The 20,670-nt window shown below is 36.8% G+C and overlaps 1 protein-coding gene across 11 annotated transcripts in view; it reads left to right on the forward strand.

Annotated features, from left to right (window-relative positions):
• Nos (nitric oxide synthase) overlaps positions 1–20,670 on the forward strand; it is a 1,339,001-nt gene that overhangs the window by 275,429 nt on the left and 1,042,902 nt on the right. For all 11 annotated transcript variants that reach the window (XM_032601207.1, XM_031933451.2, XM_032601209.1 and 8 more), the window contains 2 exon segments: positions 748–889; positions 955–1,094. In XM_032601207.1, coding sequence (XP_032457098.1) covers positions 748–889; positions 955–1,094 — 282 coding nt within the window.

Here is a 20,670-nt window from a genome sequence, read left to right on the forward strand (position 1 = left end):
ATAATATTACATATAAAACAATGACAAAAAGCAAAATCTAAGGACACTTCACCACGCGACATTTCACCTAAGGACACTTAACTACGCGACATTTCACCTAAGGACACTTCGCCACCGTGACATTTTGCCACATGCGACACTTCACCACGAATTTAAGATTAGACCATTAATAACTTTTAGGCCCGCGAGAGAGTTAGTTCTAGTACCAAGTTGCTTTAGTGACGGACTACCATGCTTTTAAAAATAACCATACTAACCCTATTACCGTTTTTGGTTTGTGTCGCAGTTGGTTCTAATACTGAGTTGCTTAACCAAATAATCCAAGTAAAGATGATGGGTGAGCCGCCGAAGCGCTTCGCGCCCTGCTATTTTCATTTGGGTTGTTTAGTCGGCGCACTCATCATCTTTACTTGGGTTATCGAGTTAAGTGGTTAGGAAAAGTGGTTGTGTTGTAATTCTTTTATAGTACCAACAAAATTAAACTATACACTTAGCTTTCGATTAAAAATCCGTATTTATGGTATTAGTACCCTGCATAATGACCTAGATAGTATCATAATCACTAATTTCAAATTTATGGCCAAGTGTCGCATGTGGCGAAATATCACTGTGGCGAAGTGTCGCTGTGGTAAAATATCACTGTGACGAAGCTACTATATAGCTTATAATTTTACATAACATAATAAATGAATTAGAAATGTTAAGATCATAATTTTTATTTTACGTAAGAAATCTAATATTTTTCAGGTCAGCAATTACAATATTCCCTCAACGAACTGATGGTAAACATGATTATCGGGTTTGGAACCAACAGTTAATAAGTTACGCTGGTTATAGGAATGAAGATGGGTCCATTATTGGTGACGCTGGAAATATAGAATTTACTGAAGTACGTTTCAAACGTTTAAATAGATTGTCATCAAACAATTGTAATATATTATTTATTGGTTTCAGATTTGTATTAAGTTAGGCTGGAAAGGCACTAACACGAAATTTGATATTTTACCTCTTGTCTTATCAGCTAATGGCCACGATCCAGATTATTTTGATTTACCGAAAGAATTCATACTCGAAGTTCCATTAATTCACCCTACGTAAGAAAATGTCCTATATTATATGTATATTAATTATATTCCTCATAAAAAGAGAAAAATTATGCTTCCAAATTTGAAGTAGAAGAAAACAATTAATATGCTAGTAACATAACATTAGAGTTAATTTACTTAAACCGTGGACATAAAAATTTATTAATTAAAAGTTCCAGATTGTGAAAACGATGCTTGCATTAACGTGATGCTTGTTAAAATTATTGCCGGCGATCAAACGTGGATGTAGACGTCTATTTAGGGCGGATTTATTTTTAATCGACTTTGATCGATATTGATCCAGGTAGATTGGTATAATTTGCCCGAACAACAAGATGACAATTCTTCAACAAGTTTGTTTACTATTGAAAAAATTTGTGATTGTATTCAAAATTTTTTCGAAACAACGAAGATAGGATCCAGAAGTTTCTGAGCCGGCGATGATGGCATCTATATCAGTGTATAGACCGCACTGTTAGCTTACGAAAAAGACTCGTTTAATCACGTACTTGTACAATTCAGGACACAGACATATGTCTTCCTCTTTCTGGGCGTCCAAGAGGGAATCCAGAAGTTCCTAGGCATCCGCCGTTTCATGACCAAGCAGGTGTCTGTAAAATAAGTGCGTTGACGTCGATGTTTATCATTCAAGGGCGGTGCCTAAGTGTACAAAGTGGCCGATGACTAGGTCTAAGTGGCGCGTATCGTGGTTTTTTGTACTTTGTTTCACCCAAAATATTTCTTGGGACCGATCACGTGTTTTCCACGGCTTAGGGACAGTGCACGCTCTTTTCTAACAAAGGGGCGCCAGATGACCAAATCATCAAGACCGCGAGGTCTTTTTCTTGCGACTGCACTCTCGCGATATTGAATCTTCCTACAGCTCAGTCGTGATGGTATTTATAGCGGGCGGGGTCCTTGGCCGGTAGAGGAAGTGGAACAGAGGGAGAAATTACGCAGAGCTCGAGCGGTTTATGCTGTGCCTTTCTTATTTATTTATGTCCTTTATTTCGCACTTACAGCTTATTTTGCTGAACACTTCAGATACGCCGGGTTCTGGCAAAACCAATAGAATTCGATAAACCGCCGGTAACTGCCGAATTTTGTCCCGAAGCCGAACTAATTCACCTAAACACTCATATACACGGTCGTACTAATTCCCCGGCACTCCTTCTCATAAAGAGACACTTCAGCCGATCTCGTGCATCGGGCGACGCTTTATCACCTGCTCCTGGACGACTTCTTCACATTTACCTGCCGTGCTCATCGCCTTGCTAACTCGTACCCGGAAATCCCACACGTGGCCGACCCTTCCCAGACATACCTCATGTACCAAATAGACCCTGACCATGCATCTGCTGCCCGCGACGGATAACCGCTGTTATCCTCGCTCGCGCCAGGAGATGGTAGACAGCCGTCTAGGGCGCGCAAAACAACACGCTTCTGACCGGCCGCGCACGACTTTGTCTGCAACGAGCGACCGCTGTCTTGCAACGTTACAGTACCAATATAATGTATATACAAAGTTTGATAAATAAGATGTAACATATTAATGGAACTTTTAGTTGTTTACTAATCGAAAAAATGAATCGGGCATGGCAAGTTACAGTTTCCATTGTTAAATTATTTATAATATTTATATATTTAAAACTTGACTATTTTTCATTGATCATTACTTTTTTAATCTATAGTTACATATATTACATTTGCTTCATCATTCGTTAAGTCACAATTAACTTTGACAAATATAAGAATTGTTGTAATGAATATGTATGAAATGCTACGTGATAGTCATCTATAATAATTTAACGGAATACACCAAACTCGCCAAACCTTTTACTTTATTAAAGATTAATTTTTTTTTTATAGAATGTTGCATGAATTTTGCATATATTCTCAATAATAAAGTATATTTAGTGTATTAGCTTTGATTTTACAATAAATATATATTGTTGTGACCGAACCTGAACGTTGCGCGATTCGAACCACCAAGAATCGCGCATAGCGACCTTAGCAACGAGATCAACGACGTCGCGGATGTTGTTGTTTATGTTCAGTCTGGTTCTGTCAGCTGTTGAGAACAGTTGTGTTTACGTTTAAATAAAGAGTCCGAGTTCAAGAGTGATTTTCTCTAAATAACGTGTTGTTATTTTTATTATCCGAACCCGGTCATAACATTTTGGGGGCTCAGCCGGGATACTAGTGTTTTTTTATTAAGTGATTATTTTATGCATCTTCGATATGGTAAGATGCTTCCAAGAACACCACACAAGCCGGACGCACCAGCACAATCCATTGATGATTCACGAGAAGTGGATTTATTGAATCTTGAACAGACGAACCTGGAGGACACAAATGTTTTCAGACACACCCAATCTTCACAAATCCCAATCCTCACTACACACACTAATGTTCCAAATCCAACACTGGTGGCTGCTATTAAGGAAATAAACAACTTAAAGATACAACTAGAAAACGAACATGCTCAACGAAAAGATTTGGAAGTCCGCTTATCTCAACGTTCTGTGGAAGAAGTAAACCTTTCCGACGAGCTTCGACGACGGGATCAGGATTTTCTGTCCGAGAGACGGCTTCGCGAGAACTATGAGGAGAAAGTGAAGCACCTGGTTGAAGACAACGAGAGACTACAACGATCAAACGAGGTATTATTCGCAGAACGGTCAGAGTGGATAAGGAAACAACAAGATATCGAACGTCGATTAACTGAGCTAAGTCGTTCAAATATTTCTAACACAAACATGAACACAAATTCTGCTATAGCGGCTGGTACATCCGATAGGTTAAGGTCTAATAACGTACACCCACTGGACACTACACAATCAACACAAAGTATTAATTTAGGTTATAATCTCAAACCGGATACTTATGATGGTACCACACCACTGCGTGAGATTTTGAATCAATTTCTATTAATTGCTAGAGCAAATAATTGGGATAGTGCTAGGATGATGGTTGCTTTAGCTGCTTCTTTACGGGGAAAAGCTAAATCTGTTCTTGATAACTATAAAGATACTGATCCAATAGATTTTGATAAGTTAAAAACAAGTTTAGAGTTACGTTTTGGTGATGTACATTTTACACCAACGTATTATTTCCAATTTCAGAACAGGCGTCAACAACGGGGTGAAGATTTTCCAACATTAGCTGCTGATCTTATGAGATTAGCTGGTTTGATTTATCCTGATTGTCCTTTTAAAACTCAAGATAAAATCGCCTGTGCTCAATTTGTAATTGCTATTTTCGACAATTCAATTCGGAAAATTCTTCAATTAGAAAGAATTGATTCGCTTCAAATTGCTCTGGCAAGAGCTATGGAAGTTAAAGTTATCGAAGATCAGGACAAGCGACTTCAACATCTAGCTCAGAGAAATAATTATACCTCTTCATCATTTCCAAAAAGTGTTCAAGATTTTGGAAAAGGAATAGAGTATTGGAATTGTGGTAAAAAAGGACATTTCAAGTCTAATTGTCCGACTTTGTCAACCCATCAGGGAAACTAGGTTATGTTAAACTTTCTGGAGCGAGTTTAACTGAACTTGACAAGACTCCAACAAACTCTCACTCTTATCGGATTGATTGCCATGTTGGAAGAATTAATAGGAACTCTAATAAATTTTATTTTGATGGTTTAATTAATGACAAAGCTTGTATTTTTAAAGTAGATTCTGGTTCTGATGTGACTATTATAAATCAAAAATTTGTTGAATCAAAAAATATGAGAATTCCTATTAATTTTACAACTGGAGAAAAGGTACCAGTTGAATTTTTGATTTCAGCTTCGTTAAAATTGGGTGATCATGTAGCTAATTTAGATGTTTTTATCGGAAATATTATTGATAATTGTATACTTGGAAGTGATTTTCTTGATGCAACTGGTATTACAGATTTAATTACTAAAATTATTTTAAATACTCCAAGTTCAATCATTAATAAACAAATTTCAAGAATAGTCGATTCTAGTAAGGTTGTACCAGACTCATTACATGAAATTTTTGACAAGAACTCAGAGAACTTGGATCAAGATCAACGTCGGGAGTTTGCGGATCTTCTACACGAATTTGAAGAAATTTTTCAAGACATTGACGTTACTGGAAAATGTAATTTGGTTGAACACAGAATTCAATTACTCCATAATCAACCAATTAAACAACCTATTCGAAGACCCCCTATTCATAAAATTAAGAAATTAGATGAATGTATTACTGAGATGCATTCTCAAGGAGTCATTGAAGAATAAGAAGTTCGTATTGCTCACCTGTAGTTCCCAAGAAGAAGAAGGATGGAAAAATTCGTTTTTGTATTAACTTCCAAAAAATTAATGCAATTACGATTAAAGATTCGTACCCTTTACCAAGAATTGATGATACTCTTGATAAACTTGCAGGATATTCGTGGTTTTGTACATTGGACTTGAAGAGTGGATACTGGCAGATCAAGATTCGGGAAGAGGATAGGAAAATCACGGCTTTCTCAATTGGAAAAGGTTTATGGCAATTTAAGGTTATCCCATTCGGATTATGCAATGCACCGGCGACTTTTCAACGTTTGATGGAAAAGTTACCCAGAGATTATCTCTCAAAATTCTGTTTAGTTTATTTAGATAATTTCGAAAATTTTGAAAATTTTGAAAATACTTATATAGACACACACATCCATTGTATAGGCTGCAGAGTGAGGAAAAACTAATTCCTTGGGAGGAAAAGTCTTTTCCTCCCAAGGGAGTAATTTTTTCCAGAACAATTTACTGCTTTGGGAGGAAAAAGTTTTTTCCTCCCAAGGGAGTAATTTTTTCCCGCTGCTAAGAAAAAGTCGATTTTCCATTCATTTTACATGCATGGAAAGTGGCCTATTTCTTGGACGTATCATGAAAAATATTATACTTATAAGATATATGAAACATTTTTAAGTGTTCTCTACTCAAGAGTTTTAGTTGCTCTTGCGATTCTGGTAACATTAGATGTAAAAAACGCGTTCAACACTCTAAGATTGGCCGACATACTTGCTGCCCTAGAATCATGTGGTATAATGCGATACATTATGTGCCTTTCGAAAGATTATCTAAGGGATGGGGTTATGAGTAAAGTGCTATTGTAGATGGCGAATCACAGACTGATCTTAGCGCTAAATAAGACTGAAATCGTTATCTTGACAGGAAAGCGAATACCTACCATCATAGCTATAGAGGTAGGCGACGAGACTCTAATGACGAAACCATTGGCCAAATATCTAGGGCTAACTCTTGGCACGAAACTGAACTATGGGGAACACCTAGATCGCGTCTGCAAGAAAGCCACGACTAGGATAGCGCAACTTAGCCGACTTATGGCCAATGTCTGCGGGCCTAGGCCAACAGTAAGGTATTTACTCATGGCGACCACTTACTCTATCCTGTTATATGAGGCAGAGGTGTGGGCCGATGCTATGAGTATAAATAAGTATCGGAAAAAACATAACGGCCGTACAGCGAAGGAGGGGCCCTAAGAATAGCTTGCTACTACCGGACAGTCGCGGCCGAGGCTTCGATGGTAATTGTGGGGGTAATCCTCGTAGATCTTCTTGCGACTAAACGCAAGCGGGTCTACGAGGCTCGCTTAGCGTAGAATAGCGCCTCGATCGCCGCGAAAGAAAGAGGAATAACAATGCGTAATTAGCAGGCTAGGTGGACCGAATATCCAAAGGCTAGGTGGACCAGGGCCGTTATCAAAGATGTAGGCCCGTGGGTTAACAGGAAGTGGGAGAGGTCAACTTTTACCTTACACAGTTTCTCTGCGGTCACAGCTACTTCAGGAGCTACCATTTTGCGATGAACAAAGTCGCAAATACTGCGGTGATGAATGGGACGACGTGAGACACATGTTTTTTGACTGCCCTCACTGGGCTAAAAAACGTAGAGTACTGAAGCTGATGATTGGGACGTTCACGCCCGAGACAATAGTTGAAACGATTCTTGGCAGCAAGAAATGGGACGACATAACGGCGTACGTGGAGACGGTTCTCCGCGCGAAAAACAACAACGGTTGCTTGTAAGACGGCTAGTATAGTATAAGACAAGCCATTCCCCGAAGGAATGCGGAAGCGGTTACCAGGGGGGTTTTCGCGGCCCTATAAGAGGTGGAGTTTTAGTGGGTATACCTGGCGTTAGTCCGTTAGTCCCGCATCAGGAGAGTCCCACACATGGTGAGTCTCGCACGGCTCCTGACATGGTGCATTACTCCAACTTTCCGAATAAAAAAAAATGAATAATAATAATAATAATAATGATAATAGCGCTCCGCTACCTAAGGTGAGGGTACAAATTTTGAAAACTAAAAATTAGAAAGGTTAAAGATTAGAATTTCAAAATTTATAAAATGAGATTTTAAAATGAAAAAAATTATAAAACAAAAATGTTGAATTAAAATATTGCGAAAGGTGATATTTGTAGTTAAATATTGTAAAAGCGATGTTTTTAGGAATTTCCGAATTTACGTTTTCAAAATTATATTTTTCCAATATTCTGGGACTTCAATTTTACCTATTGCTATAATACAATTCGTTATTTTTACCTTTCGAATCTTTATTCTTTAAAATTTGTACCCTCACCCCGCTAACTGGTATTCCAGACCTCTATTACGAGGGCACACCACCTTTGAAATTAAAATCAAAATTTTTCATTTAAAATTTATAAAAACTTATATAAATAAACCAAAATTTTTTAGTATTTTTAGATATCATTACCTTTATTTTGATGATTTTAGACCTTCTATGTACCTCTATAATACCTACGTATAGTAGGGAGCCCATAATTCACTGACCATAAGATTCCAAAGGAACGAATGGCATAAATGAGGTAAAACTCTAGGATATTATTCAAAAGTACATTAGTTATGGTATGAATAATGAGATTTGGTTTAAATTTTATAGAAAAAGTTTTTTTAGCATATTACTGATTTTTTTTTATCAATTTTTGATTAATTTTAACATAATTATCATATAACTTTTTTTCTATAGAATTTAAACCAAATCCCTTCATTCATACCATAACTATTGTACTTTTAAACAATATCCTGAAGTTTAAGCTCATTTGGGCCATTCGTTCCTTTGGAACTTTACGGTCATTGAATTAAGGACTCCCTACTATACGTAGGTATTATAGAGGTATATAGAATGTCTAAAACCCTCAAAATAAAAGTAATTATGTCTAAGAATAGTAAAAAAAATTTGGTTTATTTATATAAGTATTTATAAATTTTCAATGAATAATTTTGATTTTAATTTCAAAGGTGGTGTGCCCCCTTAAATATTATGAAATAAATAAATGCAGTGCTTTTTCTTAAATAATTAAAATTATTAATACTAATAATGCACCTAGGGCCAAGAAAAGTGGTGACCGTTTCAGACACTTATAACATATGTTGTGTGGATATGCATTTCATACTATAAAAATGTATCTTTGTACTGTATGAAGGATGGTCCAGATCAAAATTCTGATTTTCATATTCCAAGGTTAAAAATGTAAATAAGGTAGCCTTAAGATGCATATATGGCTTTAACAGTATTTTTATTAAAAATTCAGAAAATTTTACAGAAAAAAGTCCCTCAGTAGTTTTAGTAAATAATGCATCCCTGAAGAGCTAAGAATCAGTGAAAATAGGCAAGAAAGGCAAAAATTACTTAAAAACCTAACTTTTACCAGCTATAACTCAAAGCCAAGTGATAGGATCGCACTAAAAATTTTTTTTGAAGTCATGACTTTTTGCAAATACCGCAACTTCCACGGCCGTTGCAAACTTAATTGCAGCGCGAATTCGAGCAGCCAATCGCGCACCGAGAGGTGCATATCCAGTATCAACGTAGACGAGGTGTTCCTGGACTCTGGCTGCTTCAAGGCAGATTTTTCCTTGCCTCACAGGTGCAAGCCTGGGCTAATAAGAAGCAGTGGTAGGGACTTGTACAGAAGTAAATAAGGTCGGTAGCCGATTCTGATGCACTAGGCAGGGAACGCTAATCTTACCAGCGGGAAGCTGGCTCCTGAAAAACGGATTTTCTCCGGATTCGGTCTACACTGGGGGATGGACCCGATGTCCTATAAAGGACAGAGAGTGTTGATTTTACCAACACGGTGCAAATCTGAAATATGTCCTTACCAGAAACATCCTCCAAGAAAGTTAGAAAGCAGAACGGTATGTAAGAGGAAAGGTAGAAGAGGAAATAGGATCGAGCACTACTTCCATATAGAGGTGGTGGAAGGCCCCCACTGAATCGGCCGAAGGGTGCGGCGGTAATGAAGTATAAAAACAAAAAAACAAAAAACAAAAAATATTCACAAAAATAAATTATAATCTACCTTTTGTGGCATCATAGATCTTGAAAGGCCAGAGCGAGGAGGCTTTTGTTACCAGAAGAAAAGCTCAAGAGAAACTGAAGGATATGCATATGCAGCAGTTCTAGATTGAATCTTGAAAGTACATCAATCAAACTTTATTAATATTTTTATTTTATACTTAAAAATAATTTATAATTAACTTTTTTGTTTTTAGTTTCCAGCAAATCTTGAACTAAGTAAGGTTCCGTGTTCTCTTTATTTTTCGCATCTATTAAAGAGTTCGGAAAATCCAGAAACAAAGACTGTTTTCTGTCTCATCCAATTTTTTTGAAAAATTAAACTTATCATATAGCTAATATAAAGTGTTTATTTTCGGTTTCACGGTAAAAATAGTACTTACTTCTATTTTATCGTTTTACAGTATATTCTAACGGGTCACGTTTTCAGGATGAAACGGTCATCACTTTGCTCGGTCCTATGGTAAATGCTTTTAGTTGTTTGTGCAGGGTGATTCACATTTACTAACCTGCATCGTAATTATGACGAGAAGTGAAATATAGAAAATTGATTTTATGTTATTTAGAACTAATTATGTTCAGGTCCGAAATATCAGGTAGCAGAGAATTATTACAATAATTTGATTTGGTTCTTGTATTTTTATAAAAAAATTAATTTATTCAATCAATAAATGCTAGAAAGAATATTGCGTGAATTTTGCATATATTCGATGTAACAAAACTAATTCGATAAATCTGCTTTGAATTTTACAGTATAATTTAGACCAATACGCTTGAATTTGCGTTATTGTGATTTAGTTGGAATCTCGAGTTTTGTGAAAACTATTTAGACTTCGGGACAGATACGCTTTAGTTAGTTGCGTTATCTCGTCCTATTGTATAAGTATGAGAAACATTTGAAAATATTCTAAGTTCTTGGCAGATACGCGTTACTTGCAATATCGTGTCTACATTGAAAATGTTTCTGTCCTTACCTGCTCAAGGCGTAAGTTGTTCAAGATTAGGAACTAGGCGCTTTAGTTGCACTGGCGCTTAAGTTGCGCATCGGCTAGTGACTAGCCTTAGGCCGCACATGGCCTTATAAAGGCTACGAAAAGAGCGGGGATCACGCCGCCGAAAAAACTCTCACATTCAGACGTGCATACTTGTACATTCACACCTATATACATTTTCCATTCACACCTGCTTATAACAATGCGCGCGCCGCGCCACTACGTCATAACTCCCACTTTAAATAATTTCAATTCACGCGCCTTTTGCGCCGCTAGCTTCGCTACACATGTAGGTATATAAGCGTGTTGCGCGCGCTCCACGCTCCACCGCTGTTTCTGCTGCCGCCGCTGCTGGCTCATGGCGCTGCCGATGTTCTGATGTCTTCTCAGCTGTGGCCCGGAGCGTTGGCGTGAAGAGTGACGAAGCTCAAAATACCCAGGTATAATCTAGAATTTTGTTTAAATGATTTAGTTTTTTTTTTAAATTCTCATACGCACTACGAAGCTTGTACAAGGTGTTACAAGAAAGAAAACTCGGTAAGACTATCAAGCTACCGGGGGTAAGGCTATCAAGAGTAATGTAGATACGTCGATTCTTTAGCCATCTGTGCGCCCCGTAGAATGCGCACCTGGTAGCAAATTCCAAATTTTTTATCAATACGTAGAATGCTTATATGTCTTCTCGTTCTTCATTTTTCTTCAGTCTTCTTACTCCGACGTAAATTAGCAAACTTACCATTGCACCCATAACAGCAATTATTATTGTTATAATCGTAACCATGGCGCTCTCTTGGACCCCTGAAAAACACAGTAAGATTGGTCCAGATGTGTCGGATGCTGTAAATGATAATATTTTTAGAGAGTATGGCAAAAATGTTTATTTGTATTTATAATCTGAATTATTTGTTAAATCATATAAATATCATTAGTAGTCATCTGCAGTCCGGATGATGCAGATGCTGCGAATAATCATCTGTGCAGATATGATCTGTTTTTTTTTAAGATATCTGTTTGTGAATGAGAAATGACGACTGATCTATGTATTCACGCATATCACAAGACGTAATCTGCAGATTTGGTCTGGATAAAAGAGATGCTGCGAATAATCATCTGTGCAGATATGATCTTGTTCTATGCCTGTTTTTGCAAAGAAGCCCGCAAATGATACTATTATAAATGATTATTTATATTAATATTAGTTGTAAATTTGCTCTCTGCGTTTCACAGGGTGGAGACTGTCTTTAATTATTAAATGTAACATTTTTAATAATAACGCCTGCATTACAAATTATTTAAAAATGTGTCATCAGATTTAATATATATAAATTATGATAGTGTTAATATATTGCCACAAAATAAACTTAACGATTACTTATCTAATATTTATACAATTTATTATTAAGTATATCTAACATTTGGATTTTGAATATAGTTTCTGTGGCGATTATTTGGCCAATATTTTACATTTCTAATTTCAATATAATTATGTTAAATTCACATTTTATTTTCAATTAATAATATGACATATGATATTTAGTTTCATGTGATGACTTAGTTATTCGATATGTAATTTAAATTTTGGTAATGTACTTTGGGAGTATGATGGCGCAGGAGAGTGACAGAAAATGTGAGGGTGAAAGAATCTGGAAGAACGCAGAACTTGACGTTTAGATGCGTGTTTATTAGTTGTGGTTTTTCACGTTACGAGGACTGGATGTAATTGCAGTTGAACTTTTTGTCGGCTCCAGCGTCGACCGTCGAAGGTCTCGATCGTTCCGCCTCCTGTACCGATCACCAATCGGATTCGCAGGGACGGAGCGTGCGCGGTCCGGATAGCGCGTCGGTGGCGAGGGTGGCTGGCCCAAGCGGCCGGCCTTTTACTGTTTTATGACGCCAGTGATTCCCCGCGCCGGCGAGATTTAGCCGCCCCCATCGAGGTGCGGATGACCGCAATAAAAGGATTCGAGTGCGAGCCCGAGCGTTTTACTGCTTCTTCGATGCGGAGGACTTAATTGTCCTAATGCGCTCGGCCGGGCCGAAAAAACCGAGTTCTAATCTGGGCCGCGCCATTCGAGGATCGAACGCTGGAGTCTTCGCGTGCGCGTGCGTGTGAGGTGTGTATGTGTGTGCGTGTGTGTGCAAGCGTGTGTGTGTGCGAGTGGGTGCTGTGTGGCCACCACAGTATTATTACCAAAATTTGGAGATAATTTAGTCGATCAATAGAAAAGTAATATTTTAAGAATTTATAATTATTGGCGATTACTCAGATAATCAATATAAAGTTAATGTTTTGATAATGTATTATCAGTGGCGATTATTTTATAACCAATCAATATATGATTTATAATTTAATTATGTATAATCAATGGCGATTACTCAGCCAATTAATAAATAACTTAAATTTTAGTAATTTATTAATCACGGAGCTAAAACAGCTAATTAATACATTATTAGTATTTTAGTAAAGTACAATTAGTAAAAATACCTTAGTCAATCAATATATTATTTAAATTTTGGTAATGTATAATTATAATGGTGATTACTGAGACAATAACAATTAATTTAAATTTTAGTAATATAAATCAAGCAAATCAATATATAATTTATACTTTAGTATTATTGTATTAGTAGCGATTACTCAATCAATCAAAAGATATTCTATATTTAAGTAATGTTTTATAATTAAAATTATTCATTTATGAATATTTCAGAATAGACTATGTTTTTTGTGTGAATTTTCATTCCGTCGTTAAATTATTGTTTTTTACATTCGTTATTTGTAATATTTTTATTATTTTTGTATGCAGATTTATCATTTAAAAAATTTCAATTTCTCTTTTGATGTTGTTCTTGATAATGCAACTCCGTGACTAAATACTAGAGGGGATAAATATAAACCAACTTTGTCAAACGATTGGCCTTAAGATTTATTTACTGTCATAGCAAAGCTAAGTCTTATTGGAAATTGCCTTCTAACCATACTAAATGGTATTGCATCTAGTAATGGAGCTATATCGATACGGTAATTTGAAAATACTATGGACAGTTTTTCTATTAATTAATAAATTAGCAGCAATACCAGTCTAGGCCACTGTAATGAACGGAACGTTCATTGAAATTAAATATTTAATCATTATGTTATGTAAATGACTTTTACCACTACCACTACCACCGAGACTAATTTTTTTTTTTTTTTTTGATCGGTAGACAAAGAATTAATTAATGTTTCTAAATTTTTATCATCTTTACATACTTGTAATTTGTTATTATATTCTTCATCATTGTAATTATTTTCAACACTAGACATATAGAAATCATTTAATCTCAATAAAATACTTTCTATGTTTTTCAAAGCTGCTTGAATTTTTGGTAATTTTGGGTCCATAAAGTGACATTTATATTTATCGTATAATTCTAAAGAATTAATAGGTTTTTGAAATACAAGAATGTGTGCAAATATGTTAAGTTGGGTATTTATCCTAACAATTATTTTTATCACTTGGATTTGTCGGACTACACTCTAATCCAAGAGCGGTTAGCAAAAATAGATTTACTAACTGTAGTTGCGTGACTGTTTAGTTAATTATCAGAATAATTTGCATTAAAATGTTTATTTAAACACACTTACCTTTTTCAGTGGGGCTTGGGGTTTTGGAAAATTACTCTGGATCAAAATGATGTTCAAAAATTGATATGAGCTCTCAAAACTTGTTTGGGCTTTCTTCTCGTCAAAATATTTGGACAAATCAGATATTAAAAGAATCAAAACTCGGTGAAATAAGCCTTTCGTGGAATAAATTTTATTTTTATCAATCTAGGAATCACAATAGACTAAACTTGACAATATACTCTCTACTCAACTCAAAAGAAACTCTAAACTAAACTCTCAATATATGACTCAGAATAAAACGGGTCCTTACTCTTGGATCGCACACACTCGAATGAATTAATTGGGGGAGGCAAGCTTGAAGAAAGCGTCATAGCTTTCTTCCACACATGGTCTTTACTTTTCGTCCCTTCGAACTTCAGCTTAGCCGCGCTCTCTCTCTTACTCATGAGGCCTTATGGGTCAGTACTACAGTCAACGGTTAAACTGCAGTGTTGGCTATGCACACGCGCTTCAGCCGAAGGAGGAGAAATTGTTTTGGTTTTGGGTTTCTTCGTGTATTCGTTAAGCGTCGAAGTTTGTGGATTTTTCCATTGGCTTTCTTTGATTCTATATAATAATTCTGAATATTCATCCAGAAACTTCATCACTTAACATCCTGCCCCCCCCCCCCTTCAAATGTTTGTCGTCCCTGACAAACAATTATACCTAAAGGTGAGTGGTCTGACATGATTGACACGCTGGCGAGCCAAATCTAGATGCTATTTTCTTATCTTTAATTGAATAAACATGGTGTAAGGTGCTATTTGGAAAATTATGGATTTAGGGTAGGATCAAGCTTTTTTAAATTTCTTTATCTGCCCCTTTTCTTTTTGCAGATATTGGCTTATGCCTATGCTTTGAATTATTAGTATGGTCATGTGTCTTTGCATTTGGATCGTTATTGGATCCATCGAACAATCTCTGCGGTGTTCACTCGGGCAAGAAAGAACATTGCTTTCTCTTTGAATGTTCAGAACATTCAAGTTTTTTGCATGGGTTGGGTCGGCTTTTCTCAAAAAATTTTAAAAGTTATTGGTGAGCAATCAGCAAATTTTCTTTCTACTATCTCTGTTTTTTTTATCTAGGCTTTCCACCTTTTAGCTTGTTCTAGGATGGTTGGTTTGGATGGGTTGTTTTCTTGTTTTTCTTTTCTTTTACCTTTTTAAATTTTTGTTTCGGCTCTGCTTTGCGGTCACAGATATTGTCAAGGATATTCTCTTACAGTCTAAATTTATTTTTAAATTTAACTTATGTGCTATTGTTAGTAATATGTATCGCTTTATTTTTGTTGTGACCTGCCACTAATATTTTTATGTGAATTACTTGTTATTATATTAATGATTTACTTGCTACTTTTATATTTCATTTTGTTAGTATGACTTAAATAATTCATTTTGTAATTGCTTATTGTCTAATATTGATATTATTATATATTATATTCTTTTGGGTAAGGGTCTATTTTAAGAAAAAAAAGGTCTTTGGTTCTACTTTTTTCTTGAAAAATGATATAAAACCATATTTTATTTGGTGACACAAAACAACAACAATAGTAACTTGGTCTGATACTTTGGTCTTTTCATGACAACAAAACATTTAGAACACTTTGTTCACTTACATCTAACTTAAAGCTAACGTCACAGTGGCGTCTCTTAAAAACTAATGTCTAGGATCTTCTTGAAGTCTATTTTCTCCATCTCTCTAATAATTTCTGCCTCTACTGCGGTGCTGGTTCTTGTGGGTCTTTAAGTCTCTGTGTGTTGTCGTCGGGGTTGTTCTGTTCGTCGTTGTTGTTCCTGCATTTGACGTCTGGCGTTCTGTCTGGCTATCTCTCTACATTATGTCCTCGTCGCTGAATGACGTGTAGTCCAAATACAAAGCTCTATGAACGGACACTCGTTAGTATTGACGTTTTTTTTAGTACTATTTGTCTTAAGTTATGTATTTTACAGTGCTGTACATGGTCGTCGAAGCTTTGTCTTGGTACCTGGTCTCCACATAGAAAATGGATCATTGTTTCGTCTGTCTGTGGCGTCCATTTCTAGTTTATTTTGTATTTTGAGAGCGTCCCGCATTGTACATCAATGACATCGGTTTCTGCCTTGATTCCGATGTTTCCCATCTTATCTATGCGGATGACTTACAAATTTATAGTCAATGCCACCTCGAGGAGCTCGATTCTTTATCAAACAAGATGAGTGCTAATGCAGAGAGGATAATGGGATGGGCTGCGCAAAACAAGCTTAAACTCAATGTTAATAAACCAAAGCAATTGTTCTGGGCTCCCCTTACTACATAAATTTACTTCTCTTAACACTTTCATTAATATCGGGGGTGGTCAGCTTTGAATCCTCTGTGCGTAATCTGGGATTTGTGCTTGACTCTAAACTAACGTGGAAGGAGCACGTTACACAAGTGTGTAAGCGTGCTCACTCGCTAATGTAAAGGCTCTACTTTTTCAGAAAGAGTACCAATCTCAGGTTGCGCAAGCATCTTGTGCAAGCGCTCCTATTTCCGATCATCGACTACTGTTCTCTTGTATACTGTGACCTGACGCAGGAACTAGACTTAAAACTACATTGACTCATGAACACTGGGATTCGGTACATCTATGGTGTAAGGAGAGATGAGCACATCTCCCCACACAGGCGTGAGGTGCAGTGGCTTACCACTGCCGGACGCAGGAAGTATTTCACTGCTTGTTTCTTACGAAAAATGTTTAACACTGCCGTACCATCATACGTACTGGCTTACTTCGACTTTCGCGTAGCACTCCGGCCTGTTAGGGGGGAAGTGACACCTCTGGATATCCCTACTTTCGCGACGGAGACGCTGAGGAACTCGTTTCATATCAGCGCCTCATACCTATGGAACAACCTGCCATCACACCTCCGTAACACTACATTCATCGCAGTATTCAAGAAACTAGCTAAAAATTACTTTTTCGAACTCGAAAACGCATAAACACATTAATATCGTGTACACAGTCACGCACACGCACACACTTGCTCACTCTCGCTTAACCCATCTTCACCTCAGCATACGTTCACACTATATACCTACTAAAACAGATACCACAAACTTACTATTTTTGTACTTATACTACTCTGCTGTGCATATTGAATCGTACAACATAATGTACGCAAATAAAAATTAATTAATCTAATCTAATCTAATTCTCCTGTAGTGCTTCTCCTGATTCTCCGTATACTGTGAAGTCTGTTTCAAATTGTTGCTGCGTTGTGTCTTTCGGTGCTACTATGTATAATTTGGTGTTGTTGCCGGGGTCAACAGTCCAACGTGTTGGTTTTAATTTTTGTTGTATTGTTTCTTGTTTTGCTTTTGTCGGCTGTCTCTGTTCCGTTTTTGTGTTTTGCTGTTCTGTGGATCGCTTTGATACGTATAGTTTGTTATAAGCTAGTCTTGTTGAATGCGTTATGCGAGTTTTTTTCACAGCTCTGTTCACGCTGTCTTGTTCTTCATACTCGATGAAGGCAGTGCATCGTCCGTTTAGTCCGTCTTTGGAGTTTAGGCATCTTATGTCTAGTATGTTTCCCTATTGTGGGAACGTTTTTGTCAATTGTTCTCTTGTCACGTGTGTGGGTATTCGTATGCATATGGTGTGTTTTGATTGCACATACTCTATTGTTTTTTTTTTTTTTTAGTGTCTTCTTGTTGTGCCATTGGTCCTTGTACGTCATCGTTCGATCGTTGTATGTATTCTTTGTACATATTGATTACTTTAAGTGCATGATTCTTCATTTGGTATCTAGTCGCTATGGCTTTGATGTCTTTGTCGTTCGTTGCATGATGTACTGTGTTACAGGATCCATGCTGTCTGAATAATGCTTCTGCGTCTATTGTCGTGCCTTTGTATGTGGCTGTCACTGTGTAAGCGTCTGTTAAATTTACTTTTACCAGTTGTACATGGTTCTGTGGGCTGTATGTATGGCGTAGGGTTATGTTTGGTTCATTGGTGTAAGCTTCGATGTTGTCAGCTGAATTATTGTCATTCTGTTGAGGAGCGTCATTATCGTTATTTGCTGGTCGTTGTTATTATTGGAATTTTGATTATTGTCAGCGTTGTCGTTATTGTTGTCGTATCATTGGGCGTCGCTATTGTCATTGGGGGCGTTGTTTGCATCGTCATTATCGCTGTTGTTGCCATTATTGGAATCGTCAGTGTTGCTCGTAGAGTCAGAGTCATCGGAATTCTCAGAATTGTCAGTGCTATCAGTGGCGTTTGAGTCAGTAGAATTTTCGGTGTCAGTATTATTGTCCGTCTCTGGATTGTTTGTCGGTTCGTTTGTCTCTACAGTGTTTGTCCCTTGGTCTACCTGTCTGGTTAGTTCTTAATCACGTAGTAATTCTGTCGTGCCTGTGCTTGTCCTATACGTGATTGTAAATGTAGCCATGGCATCATCAGCTCCTTGATTGGTGATCTTGAAGCTCTTAGTGTTGTTTGGCCCGTACTTATTTAATAGTGCCATAACAGCAGGTAGTTTCCCTGGTGGGCCAAAACGGATGGTGACGTGTCCCAGCTCTCATCAAGCTCGACTGACTCAATTATGGTCTAGCAAAATTCGTAAAGGAAAAAAAATGGAGCATTTTCGTTAATTGTGATAGTTTATGGGTTGTATTAGGGTCAATTGTTCATTCTCTCATTCGCACATGTTCATTGGTCCTACTTACTTTTCCTAATCTATAATCATGTTGCTATCGTTTAAGTCATCATCTATTGCTTTAAGGGTCTCGGGTGTTTCGGGTTTATGTTGGTTCTGGGCATTTACTCTGGCATTTTGTATTGGGTTGCTGGTAACAGGATTTTTCTCTCTGTCTTGTTTTTAGCTCTCCAGCCTGGATATTTTTTCTTTCAGCTCCAATATGGTTTCTTGTAATAGTTGTAGCTTGTCTATAGGGGCTTCATCGGCTTGTTCTTGAGACAACTTTGTTTGCTTCTTGCAAGTTACATCGTGTAAACTGTATATGTCTACTTCTGTCATTTTCTTGCATTTTTCATGGAATTTGGCAGTCGTGTTTCCTTGTGCTACACGTGGAAGTCTTCTTGGTTCTGCAAACGTCGCTTTATATATCGGGTAACTCTCCTCTTTGGCTATTCTGGCCTATTCTACTTTGAAATACTGCACATATCCCTACGTTAGGCATCCTTTTCTGTCTCTGACTGTCTCGTAGTAAGCTAGGGTTCCAAATTGCACAAATTGTCTGAAGAACATCTCGTCCTTTTCTTTGTCATTTCCATCCCAAGGGAGTAGGCAAAACAACCTGTTCCTGATTGGCTGTGTTGGTGCTTGTTGGTTTACTACATGGATTTCAGATCTAACTGTTGGCTCTTCATTCGGTGTAAGATCGATCAATTCTCTTATTGGCACTTTGGAATTTGAGATCATTGTGGGTCCCTGGTACGGTGCTGTTCTTCTGCTGTTTCTTTTTAAATTGTTCTGTTTTGCTAATAATGATCTGAGTTTGTATGCCCTCTGTGTTTCTCTTTCCGAGCTAAATGATATTGTGATCTTCTTGGTTTCTTGTTCGTATCTGAGTTTTGCCACGTAGGCGTTTTGAGGTTCTCCTATTTTCTCGAATTCTGTCAGTATGCTAGATAATGGGATGTCTACATCACAAAACATTGATATGGTGGTTCTTGGTCTTACTCCATGTTGTTTCTTTTCTTTTTTCTTGTTTTTGTTCTTTTTCGGTAAATAGATTATGTTATCGTCATTAATGATGTTTAATTATACGCTGTTTGGCTATGTACAAGCTTTGTGTAAATTTTATGATTAAATTTCGGTTAAAAGTTGGTAAATTATGAGCATTCTGCTTCTCGTTTCGGTAATAATAATATTTTCTTTGTGCTTGTTGACTTTTTACTTTCAAGGGTTTCCCGGTCTAAATGTGGGGTGTTGGGGCTTTCATGGCTAATTGAGATGGTTTCGAGTTCGAATCCTTCATCATTTTTGATGAGTTTTCGTCACTTATCATTTCTTTTGGGTGGTGGGTGGGCGTATTTTTTGTTAAGGCATTGCCATTTGCTGAGGCATTTCATTTTTATGATAATTACTACTATTATTGCTATGATTGCTAATTGGATGCTCATGCTTCCGTATACTGTTGTGTCATTTTTCTAACTTTGTCGTTTGTGTTCACCTATCTCTTCTAGTTGACTTATTATTTCATGTAGCGATTTTCCGTTATTATTAGCTGTGTTGGGTGCTAATATTTTTGCTATTTCTAGACTATGAATTTCTATGTCATTGTCTTCTTTACTTAATGAAGGGTAAATGAGTGTTATTTAGAGGTTTATCTCTGGTCTATATAATTAAGTGTATTGTGTGTTACTTCTCCAGTTATAGTGGATTCTGCAGTTGTTGCTATGCACGTAGAAGCTACGTGCACAATTCCAGCTTCTTTTATCGTTATCTTGGTTTCGTGTTTGTTTTGGCATATAATATTTAGTGTTTCTGGTTCAAACGTGGAATAAAGCCATGATTTATCTATTCACGAAACTTTTTATTTCTTTGTTGACGAGTGTTTCTTTTAAATTCTGAAGTGCCTTGTGTAAATCTTCGATTTTAATAACATTGAAATA

The sequence above is a fragment of the Nasonia vitripennis genome, assembly GCF_009193385.2.
Source record: "Nasonia vitripennis strain AsymCx chromosome 1 unlocalized genomic scaffold, Nvit_psr_1.1 chr1_random0002, whole genome shotgun sequence".
Lineage (NCBI taxonomy): Eukaryota > Metazoa > Arthropoda > Insecta > Hymenoptera > Pteromalidae > Nasonia > Nasonia vitripennis.